We start from the raw sequence: 13,835 nt of genomic DNA, 5'->3' as shown, positions 1-13,835 counted from the left end.
GGCTGTGTGTGTGTGTGTGTGTGTTTGGCTGTGTGTGTGTGTGTGTTTGGCTGTGTGTGTGTGTGTGTGTGTTTGGCTGTGTGTGTGTGTGTGTGTGTGTGTGTGTGTTTGGCTGTGTGTGTGTGTGTGTGTTTGGCTGTGTGTGTGTGTTTGGCTGTGTGTGTGTGTGTGTGTGTGTTTGGCTGTGTCTGTGGACTAATTAACTGTTCGCTGGGTTTCAAACGGGAATTGATAAATCTTGTGAGTGTCCATGCATGTTAATGTCCGGAAGATTCTCACGATTAATATCCATGAAATTGTTCTCAGTAGAAATATCCGCCGTTGTAGCCAAACATTAGTCTCAACGATATGGACTGTTTGAATCAATCCATCACATTTATCTATAAAGCCCTTTTTATATCAGCAAAGTGCTGTACAGAAACCCCAAGCAGCAAGCAATGCAGGTGTAGAAGCTCTACTGTACTGGGGGTCACAAAGTGCTGTACAGAAACCCAGCCTGAAACCCCAAGCAGCAAGCAATGCAGGTGTAGAAGCACGGTGGCTAGGAAAAACTCCCTAGAAAGGCCAAAACCTAGGAAGACACCTAGAGAGGAACCAGGCTCTGAGGAGTGACCAGTCCTCTACTGGGTAGAGAGGATCCAGGCTCTGAGGGGTGACCAGTCCTCTACTGGGTAGAGAGGAACCAGGCTCTGAGGGGTGACCAGTCCTCTACTGGCTGTACTGGGTAGAGAGGAACCAGGCTCTGAGGGGTGACCAGTCCTCTACTGGGTAGAGAGGAACCAGGCTCTGAGGGGTGACCAGTCCTCTTCTGGCTGTACTGGGTAGAGAGGAACCAGGCTCTGAGGGGTGGCCAGTCCTCTTCTGGATGTACCGGGTAGAGAGGAACGAGGCTCTGAGGGGTGGTCAGTCCTCTACTGGCTGTACTGGGTAGACCAGAGGAACCAGGGTCTGAGGGGTGGCCAGTCCTCTTCTGGCTGTACTGGGTAGACCAGAGGAACCAGGCTCTGAGGGGTGACCAGTCCTCTACTCGGACTGGGCCAACCAGGCTGGATATAACCCCAACTACTTTGCCAAAGTATAGCCCCCACACCACTAGAGAGATATCAACAGACCACCAACTTACTACCCTGAGACCAGGCTGAGTATAGCCCCCACACCACTAGAGAGATATCTTCAACCACCAACTTACCATCCTGAGACAAGGCTGAGTACAGCCCCCACACCACTAGAGAGATATCTTCAACCACCAACTTACCATCCTGAGACCAGGCTGAGTACATCCCCCACACCACTAGAGAGATATCTTCAACCACCAACTTACCATCCTGAGACAAGGCTGAGTATAGCCCACGAAGATCTAAACCACCGAAACGAGCCAGAGGATAGGAATAGATGGAAGAGCACCAGTAAGCCAATGACTCAACCCCCAGAATTGGGTCAGAGGCAGATAATCCCAGTGGAGAGAGTATAGGCTGAGTATAGCCCACAAAGATCTCATCCACCCCACGAGCCCGATGTGGCGCAGAACCGGACAGGAAGATCACGTCAGTGACTCAACCCACTCATGTTGAGTATAGTGAAATAAGCCTGCCAGGAGACGACTCACCCCTCGTAGGGACGGCGTGATGATTAAACCCTGGCAGGAGACGACTCACCCCTCGTAGGGACGGTGTGGTAATTAAACCCTGGCAGGAGACGACTCACCCCTCGTAGGGACGGCGTAGTAATTAAACCCTGGCAGGAGACGACTCACCCCTCGTAGGGACGGCGTGGTGATTAAACCCTGGCAGGAGACGACTCACCCCTCGTAGGGACGGCGTGGTAATTAAACCCTGGCAGGAGACAACTCACCCCTCGTAGGGACGGCGTGGTGATTAAACCCTGCCAGGAGACGACTCACCCCTCGTAGGGACGGCGTAGTAATTAAACCCTGGCAGGAGACGACTCGCCCCTCGTAGAGATGGCGTGGTGATTAAACCCTGGCAGGAGACGACTCACCCCTCGTAGAGATGGCGTGGTGATTAAACCCTGGCAGGAGACGACTCACCCCTCGTAGAGATGGCGTGGTGATTAAACCCTGGCAGGAGACGACTCACCCCTCGTAGGGACGGCATAGTAATTAAACCCTGGCAGGAGACGACTCACCCCTCGTAGGGACGGCGTGGTAATTAAACCCTGGCAGGAGACGACTCACCCCTCGTAGGGACGGCATAGTAATTAAACCCTGGCAGGAGACGACTCACCCCTCGTAGGGACGGCGTGGTGATTAAACCCTGGCAGGAGACGACTCACCCCTCGTAGGGACGGCGTAGTAATTAAACCCTGGCAGGAGACGACTCACCCCTCGTAGGGACGGCATAGTAATTAAACCCTGGCAGGAGACGACTCACCCCTCGTAGGGACGGCGTGGTAATTAAACCCTGGCAGGAGACGACTCACCCCTCGTAGGGACGGCATGGTAATTAAACCCTGGCAGGAGACGACTCACCCCTCGTAGGGACGGCGTGGTAATTAAACCCTGGCAGGAGACGACTCGCCCCTCGTAGGGACGGTGTGGTAATTAAACCCTGGCAGGAGACGACTCACCCCTCGTAGAGATGGCGTGGTGATTAAACCCTGGCAGGAGACGACTCACCCCTCGTAGGGACGGCGTGATGATTAAACCCTGGCAGGAGACCCACTCACCCCTCGTAGGGACGGCGTGGTAATTAAACCCTGGCAGGAGACGACTCACCCCTCTTAGAGATTGCGTGGTGATTAAACCCTGGCAGGAGACGACTCACCCCTCGTAGGGACGGCATGGTAATTAAACCCTGGCAGGAGACGACTCACCCCTCGTAGAGATGGCGTGGTGATTAAAACCTGGCAGGAGACGACTCACCCCTCGTAGGGACGGCATGGTAATTAAACCCTGGCAGGAGACGACTCACCCCTCGTAGAGATGGCGTGGTGATTAAACCCTGGCAGGAGACGACTCACCCCTCGTAGGTACGGCTTATACTGTGTTACGAGTTTAAAATTGATTAAATGTAGATGTTGTGTCCCTGATCTGCACACAATACCCCCGAATGTCAAAGTGGAATTATGTTTTTAGACATTTCTTCAAATTTAATAAAAAGTGTAAATCTGAAATATCTTGAGTCAATAAGTATTCGACACCTTTGTTATGACAAGCCAGTAAAAATGTGTAAAAATGTGCTTAACAAAGTCACGTAATAACTTGTATGGACTCTCTGTGTGCAATAATAAGTGTTTAACATGATTTGTGAATGACTACCTCATCTCTGTACCCTACACAAACAATTATCTGTGAGGTCCCTCAGTAGAGCAGTGAATTTCACAACACAGATTCAACCACAAAGACCAGGGAGGTTTTCCAATGTCTCACTGAGAAGGGCACCAACTGGTAGATGGATAAAAACATTAAAATAAAAGCAGACATTAAATATCCCTTTAAACATTAAGTTAATTACACGTTGGATGGTGTATCAATACACCCAGTCACTACAAAGATACAGGCGTCCTTCCTAACTCAGTTGCCGGAGAGGAAGGAAACTGCTCAGGGATTTAACCATGAGGCCAATGATAACTTTAAAACAGTAACAGAGTTTAATGGCTGTTTATAGGAGAAAACTGAGGATGGATCAACTACATTGTAGTTACTCCACGATACTAAACTAATTGACTAAGTGAAAAGAAGGAAGCCTGTAAAGAATACAATATCCCACAACTTGCATCCTGTTTGAAAATATATGGCAAGACCTGAAAATGGCTGTCTAGCAATGATCAACAACCAACTTGACAGAGCTTGAAGAATTTTGAAAACGATGTGCAAATATTGTATAATCCAGTTGTGTAAAGATTTTAGAGACTTACCCAGGAAGACCCGCAACTCTTAGAGACTTACCCAGGAAGACTCGCAGCTCTTTGACTTACCCAGGAAGACTCACGACTGTAATCGCTGCCAAAGGTGTTTCTACAAAGTATTGACTCTGGTGTGAATACTGAGGTAAATGAGATATTTCTGTATTTCATTTTCATGGAATTAGCATATATTTCTAAACACGGTTTCACTTTGTAATTTATAAGGTGATGGGTGAGAGAACATTTAATAATGCTGCTTCCTCTACACTCACTACTGGGGAGACTTGATGCTGCTGCCTCTACACTCACTACTGGGGAGACTTGATGCTGCTGCCTCTACACTCAGTACTGGGGAGACTATTGATGCTGCTGCCTCTACACTCACTACTGGGGAGACTATTGATGCTGCTGCCTCTACACTCACTATTGGGGAGACTATTGATGCTGTTTCCTCTACACTCACTACTGGGGAGACTATTGATACTGTTTCCTCTACACTCACTACTGGGGAGACTATTGGTGCTGCTTCCTCTACACTCACTACTGGGGAGACTATTGATGCTGCTTCCTCTACACTCACTACTGGGGAGACTATTGATGCTGCTTCCTCTACACTCACTACTGGGGAGACTATTGATGCTGCTGCCTCTACACTCACTACTGGGGAGACTATTTATGCTGCTTCCTCTACACTCACTACTGGGGAGACTATTGATGCTGCTTCCTCTACACTCACTACTGGGGAGACTATTTATGCTGCTTCCTCTACACTCACTACTGGGGAGACTATTGATGCTGCTGCCTCTACACTCACTACTGGGGAGACTATTGATGCTGCTGCCTCTACACTCACTACTGGGGAGACTATTGATGCTGCTGCCTCTACACTCACTACTGGGGAGACTATTGATGATGTTTCCTCTACACTCACTACTGGGGAGACTATTGATGCTGCTGCCTCTACACTCACTACTGGGGAGACTATTGATGCTGCTGCCTCTACACTCACTACTGGGGAGACTATTGATGCAGTTTCCTCTACACTCTCTACTGGGGAGACTATTGATGCTGCTGCCTCTACACTCTCTACTGGGGAGACTATTGATGCTGCTGCCTCTACACTCACTACTGGGGAGACTATTGATGCTGCTTCCTCTACACTCACTACTGGGGAGACTATTGATGCTGCTGCCTCTACACTCACTACTGGGGAGACTATTGATGCTGTTTCCTCTACACTCACTACTGGGGAGACTATTGATGCTGCTGCCTCTACACTCACTACTGGGGAGACTATTGATGCTGCTTCCTCTACACTCACTACTGGGGAGACTATTGATGCTGCTTCCTCTACACTCACTACTAGGGAGACTATTGATGCTGCTTCCTCTACACTCACTACTGGGGAGACTTGATGCTGCTTCCTCTACACTCAGTACTGGGGAGACTATTGATGCTGCTGCCTCTGCACTCACTACTGGGGAGACTATTGATGCTGTTTCCTCTACACTCACTACTGGGGAGACTATTGATGCTGTTTCCTCTACACTCACTACTGGGGAGACTATTGATGCTGCTGCCTCTACACTCACTACTGGGGAGACTATTGATGCTGCTGCCTCTACACTCACTACTGGGGAGACTATTGATGCTGCTGCCTCTGCACTCACTACTGGGGAGACTATTGATGCTGCTGCCTCTACACTCACTACTGGGGAGACTATTGATGCTGCTGCCTTTACACTCACTACTGGGGAGACTATTGATGCTGTTTCCTCTACACTCACTACTGGGGAGACTATTGATGCTGTTTCCTCTACACTCACTACTGGGGAGACTATTGATGCTGCTGCCTCTACACTCACTACTGGGTAGACTATTGATGCTGTTTCCTCTACACTCACTACTGGGGAGACTATTGATGCTGCTGCCTTTACACTCACTACTGGGGAGACTATTGATGTTGTTTCCTCTACACTCACTACTGGGGAGACTATTGATGCTGTTTCCTCTACACTCACTACTGGGGAGACTATTGATGCTGCTGCCTCTACACTCACTACTGGGGAGACTATAATGTAGGGCTCTTTAAAATATATTGTAGGGCTCTTTAAAATATATTGTAGGGTTCTATAAAATATATTGTAGGGCGCTATAAAAATATTGTAGGGCTCTATAAAATATATTGTAGGGTTCTATAAAATATATTGTAGGGCTCTTTAAAATATATTGTAGGGCTCTATAAAATATATTGTAGTGTTCTATAAAATATATTGTAGGGCTCTTTAAAATATATTGTAGGGCTCTATAAAATATATTGTAGTGTTCTATAAAATATATTGTAGGGCTCTATAAAATATATTGTAGTGTTCTATAAAATATATTGTAGGGCTCTTTAAAATATATTGTAGGGTTCCTTAAAATAGACTTGGGGCTCCCCCTGCCTGGTCTGTGCTGTGTGAAATACTGACAGTATAATGGACTGGGGACTCCCCCTGCCTGGTCTGGTCTGTGTGAAATACTGACAGTATACTAGACTGGGGACTCCCCCTGCCTGGTCTGGTCTGTGTGAAATACTGACAGTATAATGGACTGGGGGCTCCCCCTGCCTGGTCTGGTCTGTGTGAAATACTGACAGTATAATGGACTGGGGACTCCCCCTGCCTGGTCTGGTCTGTGTGAAATACTGACAGTATACTAGACTGGGGGCTCCCCCTGCCTGGTCTGGTCTGTGTGAAATACTGACAGTATAATGGACTGGGGACTCCCCCTGCCTGGTCTGTGTGAAATACTGACAGTATAATGGACTGGGGACTCCCCCTGTCTGGTCTGGTCTGTGTGAAATACTGACAGTATAATGGACTGGGGACTCCCCCTGTCTGGTCTGGTCTGTGTGAAATACTGACAGTATACTAGACTGGGGCCTCCCCCTGCCTGGTCTGGTCTGGGTGAAATACTGACAGTATACTAGACTGGGGGCTCCCCCTGCCTGGTCTGGTCTGTGTGAAATACTGACAGTATACGAGACTGGGGGCTCCCCCTGTCTGGTCTGGTCTGTGTGAAATACTGACAGTATAATGGACTGGGGCCTCCCCCTGCCTGGTCTGGTCTGTGTGAAATACTGACAGTATACTAGACTGGGGACTCCCCCTGCCTGGTCTGGTCTGTGTGAAATACTGACAGTATACTAGACTGGGGACTCCCCCTGCTTGGTCTGGTCTGTGTGAAATACTGACAGTATACTAGACTGGGGGCTCCCCCTGCCTGGTCTGGTCTGTGTGAAATACTGACAGTATACTAGACTGGGGGCTCCCCCTGCCTGGTCTGGTCTGTGTGAAATACTGACAGTATACTAGACTGGGGACTCCCCCTGCCTGGTCTGGTCTGTGTGAAATACTGACAGTATAATGGACTGGGGACTCCCCCTGCCTGGTCTGGTCTGTGTGAAATACTGACAGTATACTAGACTGGGGACTCCCCCTGCCTGGTCTGGTCTGTGTGAAATACTGACAGTATAATGGACTGGGGACTCCCCCTGCCTGGTGTGGTCTGTGTGAAATACTGACAGTATAATGGACTGGGGGCTCCCCCTGCCTGGTCTGGTCTGTGTGAAATACTGACAGTATAATGGACTGGGGACTCCCCCTGCCTGGTCTGGTCTGTGTGAAATAGTGACAGTATACTAGACTGGGGGCTCCCCCTGCCTGGTCTGGTCTGTGTGAAATACTGACAGTATAATGGACTGGGGGCTCCCCCTGTCTGGTCTGGTCTGTGTGAAATACTGACAGTATAATGGACTGGGGGCTCCCCCTGTCTGGTCTGGTCTGTGTGAAATACTGACAGTATAATGGACTGGGGGCTCCCCCTGCCTGGTCTGGTCTGAGTGAAATACTGACAGTATACTAGACTGGGGACTCCCCCTGCCTGGTCTGGTCTGAGTGAAATACTGACAGTATACTAGACTGGGGACTCCCCCTGCCTGGTCTGGTCTGTGTGAAATACTGACAGTATACTAGACTGGGGACTCCCCCTGTCTGGTCTGGTCTGTGTGAAATACTGACAGTATACTAGACTGGGGGCTCCCCCTGTCTGGTCTGGTCTGTGTGAAATACTGACAGTATAATGGACTGGGGACTCCCCCTGCCTGGTCTGGTCTGTGTGAAATACTGACAGTATACTAGACTGGGGGCTCCCCCTGCCTGGTCTGGTCTGTGTGAAATACTGACAGTATACTAGACTGGGGGCTCCCCCTGCCTGGTCTGGTCTGTGTGAAATACTGACAGTATAATGGACTGGGGACTCCCCCTGCCTGGTCTGGTCTGTGTGAAATACTGACAGTATACTAGACTGGGGGCTCCCCCTGCCTGGTCTGGTCTGTGTGAAATACTGACAGTATAATGGACTGGGGACTCCCCCTGCCTGGTCTGTGTGAAATACTGACAGTATAATGGACTGGGGACTCCCCCTGTCTGGTCTGGTCTGTGTGAAATACTGACAGTATAATGGACTGGGGACTCCCCCTGTCTGGTCTGGTCTGTGTGAAATACTGACAGTATACTAGACTGGGGCCTCCCCCTGCCTGGTCTGGTCTGTGTGAAATACTGACAGTATACTAGACTGGGGGCTCCCCCTGCCTGGTCTGGTCTGTGTGAAATACTGACAGTATACTAGACTGGGGGCTCCCCCTGTCTGGTCTGGTCTGTGTGAAATACTGACAGTATAATGGACTGGGGCCTCCTCCTGCCTGGTCTGGTCTGTGTGAAATACTGACAGTATACTAGACTGGGGACTCCCCCTGCCTGGTCTGGTCTGTGTGAAATACTGACAGTATACTAGACTGGGGACTCCCCCTGCTTGGTCTGGTCTGTGTGAAATACTGACAGTATACTAGACTGGGGGCTCCCCCTGCCTGGTCTGGTCTGTGTGAAATACTGACAGTATACTAGACTGGGGGCTCCCCCTGCCTGGTCTGGTCTGTGTGAAATACTGACAGTATACTAGACTGGGGACTCCCCCTGCCTGGTCTGGTCTGTGTGAAATACTGACAGTATAATGGACTGGGGACTCCCCCTGCCTGGTCTGGTCTGTGTGAAATACTGACAGTATACTAGACTGGGGACTCCCCCTGCCTGGTCTGGTCTGTGTGAAATACTGACAGTATAATGGACTGGGGACTCCCCCTGCCTGGTGTGGTCTGTGTGAAATACTGACAGTATAATGGACTGGGGGCTCCCCCTGCCTGGTCTGGTCTGTGTGAAATACTGACAGTATACTGGACTGGGGACTCCCCCTGCCTGGTCTGGTCTGTGTGAAATAGTGACAGTATACTAGACTGGGGGCTCCCCCTGCCTGGTCTGGTCTGTGTGAAATACTGACAGTATAATGGACTGGGGGCTCCCCCTGTCTGGTCTGGTCTGTGTGAAATACTGACAGTATAATGGACTGGGGGCTCCCCCTGTCTGGTCTGGTCTGTGTGAAATACTGACAGTATAATGGACTGGGGGCTCCCCCTGCCTGGTCTGGTCTGAGTGAAATACTGACAGTATACTAGACTGGGGACTCCCCCTGCCTGGTCTGGTCTGAGTGAAATACTGACAGTATACTAGACTGGGGACTCCCCCTGCCTGGTCTGGTCTGTGTGAAATACTGACAGTATACTAGACTGGGGACTCCCCCTGTCTGGTCTGGTCTGTGTGAAATACTGACAGTATACTAGACTGGGGGCTCCCCCTGTCTGGTCTGGTCTGTGTGAAATACTGACAGTATAATGGACTGGGGACTCCCCCTGCCTGGTCTGGTCTGTGTGAAATACTGACAGTATACTAGACTGGGGGCTCCCCCTGCCTGGTCTGGTCTGTGTGAAATACTGACAGTATACTAGACTGGGGGCTCCCCCTGCCTGGTCTGGTCTGTGTGAAATACTGACAGTATACTAGACTGGGGGCTCCCCCTGCCTGGTCTGGTCTGTGTGAAATACTGACAGTATACTAGACTGGGGCCTCCCCCTGCCTGGTCTGGTCTGTGTGCTACTCCACTGCTTTATAACTGTAAGAAGTCTAAGATGTGTCAAATGATCTCCAGCTCAGGGCTCCAGCTGTGCGTTTGGTTTGCTAACTTGCTAGCTAAGTGGCTAGTTGTCAAGATCCACCTTCTTCGTTCCATCAGAGATATTCAACTCCCTCCTGGATCAAGATCCCTGTTGTATAAATCGTTCTAGCAAATCAATTTATATTTTGTTTTTTGTAAACTTAACATACTTATTCAAAGTTTTTAATTGTGTGTTTGTCCCTGCCCCTCTCAGTGTCGGGACCAATCAGAGCTTCCAAGAGAACCACAGCTTCAGTTTCTCTACCCACTACTCTCACGGCATCACCACGGCCATATACCACCCTGGGCACCGGTAAGGCGCACAGCTTCAGGGTGTCTCTCATTTCTCTCTCCTCGCCTCCTCCTCTTCATCTGTATAAGCAGATTCCACCATGTTACATTTCTTTTCCTCATTTAGCAGACAGTCTTATCCAGAGCGACACAGTTAGTGCTTTCATCTTCAGAAAGATAGGTGAGACAACCCACGTTACCCATGTTGTACAAGTCCATTTTGTCTCAAAGCAGCGGTCAGATCCCGTTAGAAAAGACAAGTCCTTGTTTTAGTAGAATATGGTAATCAGTGCAGGAGAATGAGAATTCAGGAAATCTTTACGTCTATGTAAGTGCACAGACAGACAGCCTACCTCATTGTTGTGTCAGTGTTTTAAGATAGTACTGGTATAAACAACAGAGGTAAAAGTGTGTGTGTGTGTGTGTGTGTGTCAGGTTGCTGCTGGTGGGGGGTTGTGAGTCGGGTGTTGACGATGCGTCCAGGGCAACCCGGTGTGGCCTCACGGCCTGGAGAGCTCTGTCTGGGTCGCCCCATTACAAACAGGTCACCAGCTACGAGGACGACACCAGCACTGTGAGTACCTTAGAATTATAAAATATATTGTAGGGCTTTTTAAAATATATTCTAGGGTTCTATAAAATATATTGTAGGGCTCTATAAAATATATTGTAGTGTTCTATAAAATATATTGTAGGGTTCTATAAAATATATTCTAGGGTTCTATAAAATATATTGTAGGGCTCTATAAAATATATTCTAGGGTTCTATAAAATATATTGTAGGGCTCTATAAAATATATTGTAGTGTTCTATAAAATATATTGTAGGGCTCTATAAAATATATTGTAGGGCTCTATAAAATATATTCTAGGGTTCTATAAAATATATTGTAGTGTTCTATAAAATATATTGTAGTGTTCTATAAAATATATTGTAGGGCTCTATAAAATATATTGTAGGGTTCTATAAAATATATTGTAGGGCTCTATAAAATATATTGTAGGGCTCTATAAAATATATTGTAGGGCTCTATAAAATATATTGTAGGGCTCTATAAAATATATTGTAGGGTTCTATAAAATATATTGTAGGGCTCTATAAAATATATTGTAGGGTTCTATAAAATATATTGCAGGGCTCTATAAAATATATTGTAGGGCTCTATAAAATATATTTTAGGGCTCTTTAAAATATATTGTAGGGCTCTATAAAATATATTTTAGGGTTCTATAAAATATATTTTAGGGCTCTATAAAATATATTGTAGGGCTCTATAAAATATATTTTAGGGCTCTATAAAATATATTGTAGGGCTCTATAAAATATATTGTAGGGCTCTATAAAATATATTGTAGGGATCTATAAAATATATTGTAGGGCTCTATAAAATATATTGTAGGGCTCTATAAAATATATTGTAGGGCTCTATAAAATATATTGTAGGGCTCTATAAAATATATTGTAGGGCTCTATAAAATATTCTATAAAATATATTCTCTGTGTTCCTTTCTGAATCCATCTCTGTTGTCTTCCTTTCTGAATCCTAGGCTACCATCTCTGTTGTCTTCCTTTCTGAATCCTAGGCTACCATCTCTGTTGTCTTCCTTTCTGAATCCTAGGCTACCATCTCTGTTGTCTTCCTTTCTGAATCCTAGGCTACCATCTCTGTTGTCTTCCTTTCTGAATCCTAGGCTACCATCTCTGTTGTCTTCCTTTCTGAATCCTAGGCTACCATCTCTGTTGTCTTCCTTTCTGAATCCTAGGCTACCATCTCTGTTGTCTTCCTTTCTGAATCCTAGGCTACCATCTCTGTTGTCTTCCTTTCTGAATCCTAGGCTACCATCTCTGTTGTCTTCCTTTCTGAATCCTAGGCTACCATCTCTGTTGTCTTCCTTTCTGAATCCTAGGCTACCATCTCTGTTGTCTTCCTTTCTGAATCCTAGGCTACCATCTCTGTTGTCCTGCCGTTAATGTAAACTAACTATCCATTTAAAACATTTTATTTTAATTTGTTGTCTTTGTTGTTACTGAGCAAAATAGTTAAATTTGATCATTTAGACACCCATTGTATTGTAACCTGGTCTCTCTGTCATTTAGAACCAGAAGAAAGGGTTCTTCACTGTCCCCAGCTTCAGACTCTTCTCGAGACACAACAATGAACAGGTGCCTCTCTCGTCCCTCATTCCTTCTCCCTCCTGGCTTATCTAACTCTCTCTCTCTAACCCTGTGTTTGTGTAAATCTGTGTGCAGGACGGTGTGTTTGTGTAACTCTGTGTTTGTGTAACTCTGTGTGCAGGACGGTGTGTTTCGTTTGAGTCTGTCTCCTGACGGGACGCTCCTGGCCGTCATCCATTTCTCTGGACGTCTGTCTGTATGGGACCTCCCCTCTCTCAGACAGACAGTCTCCTGGGATCAACAACTACAGGTAATTGTGTGTGTGTGTAAGTTGGGTTGAGAGAGAGGCTAAGAGAGAGTCTGTCTGCTACTGGGTTGAGTGAGAGGCTAGGAGAGAGTCTGTCTGCTACTGGGTTGAGAGAGAGGCTAGGAGAGAGTCTGTCTGCTACTGGGTTGAGTGAGAGGCTAGGAGAGAGTCTGTCTGCTACTGGGTTGAGAGAGAGGCTAGGAGAGAGTCTGTCTGCTACTGGGTTGAGGGAGAGGCTAGGAGAGGGTCTGTCTGCTACTGGGTTGAGAGAGAGGCTAGGAGAGAGTCTGTCTGCTACTGGGTTGAGGGAGAGGCTAGGAGAGAGTCTGTCTGCTACTGGGTTGAGTGAGCGGCTAGGAGAGAGTCTGTCTGCTACTGGGTTGAGAGAGAGAGACTAGGAGAGAGTCTGTGCTACTGGGTTGAGTGAGAGGCTAGGAGAGAGTCTGTCTGCTACTGGGTTGAGAGAGAGGCTAGGAGAGAGTCTGTCTGCTACTGGGTTGAGGGAGAGGCTAGGAGAGGGTCTGTCTGCTACTGGGTTGAGAGAGAGGCTAGGAGAGAGTCTGTCTGCTACTGGGTTGAGAGAGAGGCTAGGAGAGAGTCTGTCTGCTACTGGGTTGAGAGAGAGGCTAGGAGAGGGTCTGTCTGCTACTGGGTTGAGAGAGAGGCTAGGAGAGAGTGTCTGCTACTGGGTTGAGAGAGAGGCTAGGAGAGAGTCTGTCTGCTACTGGGTTGAGAGAGAGGCTAGGAGAGAGTCTGTCTGCTACTGGGTTGAGAGAGGGGCTAGGAGGGAGTCTGTCTGCTGCTAGACTACTGTACAATGTGAAACACCAAATAATGCAGGCAGAGCAGAATTAAGCCGTTAAATTCGACAACCACCTAAAAGGAAGTGATTCCCAAACCTTCCATAACAAAGTCATCACCTACAGAGAGATGAACCTGGAGAAGAGTCCCCTAAGCAAGCTGGTCCTGGGGCTCTGTTCACAAACACAAACACACCCTACAGAGCCCCAGGACAGCAGCACAATTAGACCCAACCAAATCATGAGAAAACAAAAAGATAATTACTTGACATATGGAAAGAATTAACAAAAAAACAGAGCAAACTAGAATGTTATTTGGCCCTACACAGAGAGTACACAGTGGCAGAATACCTGACCACTGTGACTGACCC

At 47.7% G+C, this 13,835-nt stretch overlaps 1 protein-coding gene across 1 annotated transcript in view; it reads left to right on the top strand.

The window, feature by feature from the left end:
* LOC139402755 (NBAS subunit of NRZ tethering complex-like) overlaps window positions 1-13,835 on the top strand; it is a 283,040-nt gene that overhangs the window by 17,367 nt on the left and 251,838 nt on the right. Inside the window, exons 9-12 of the mRNA XM_071146672.1 lie at window positions 10,166-10,264; window positions 10,678-10,816; window positions 12,340-12,405; window positions 12,539-12,667. Of these exons, the coding sequence (XP_071002773.1) occupies window positions 10,166-10,264; window positions 10,678-10,816; window positions 12,340-12,405; window positions 12,539-12,667 (433 nt within the window). The remainder of the gene's footprint in view (window positions 1-10,165; window positions 10,265-10,677; window positions 10,817-12,339; window positions 12,406-12,538; window positions 12,668-13,835) is intronic.

This window comes from Oncorhynchus clarkii, unplaced genomic scaffold, assembly GCF_045791955.1.
Source record: "Oncorhynchus clarkii lewisi isolate Uvic-CL-2024 unplaced genomic scaffold, UVic_Ocla_1.0 unplaced_contig_6721_pilon_pilon, whole genome shotgun sequence".
Lineage (NCBI taxonomy): Eukaryota > Metazoa > Chordata > Actinopteri > Salmoniformes > Salmonidae > Oncorhynchus > Oncorhynchus clarkii.
Note: the sequence above shows the minus strand (reverse complement) of the source record. Positions and strands in the feature narration are given on the sequence as shown.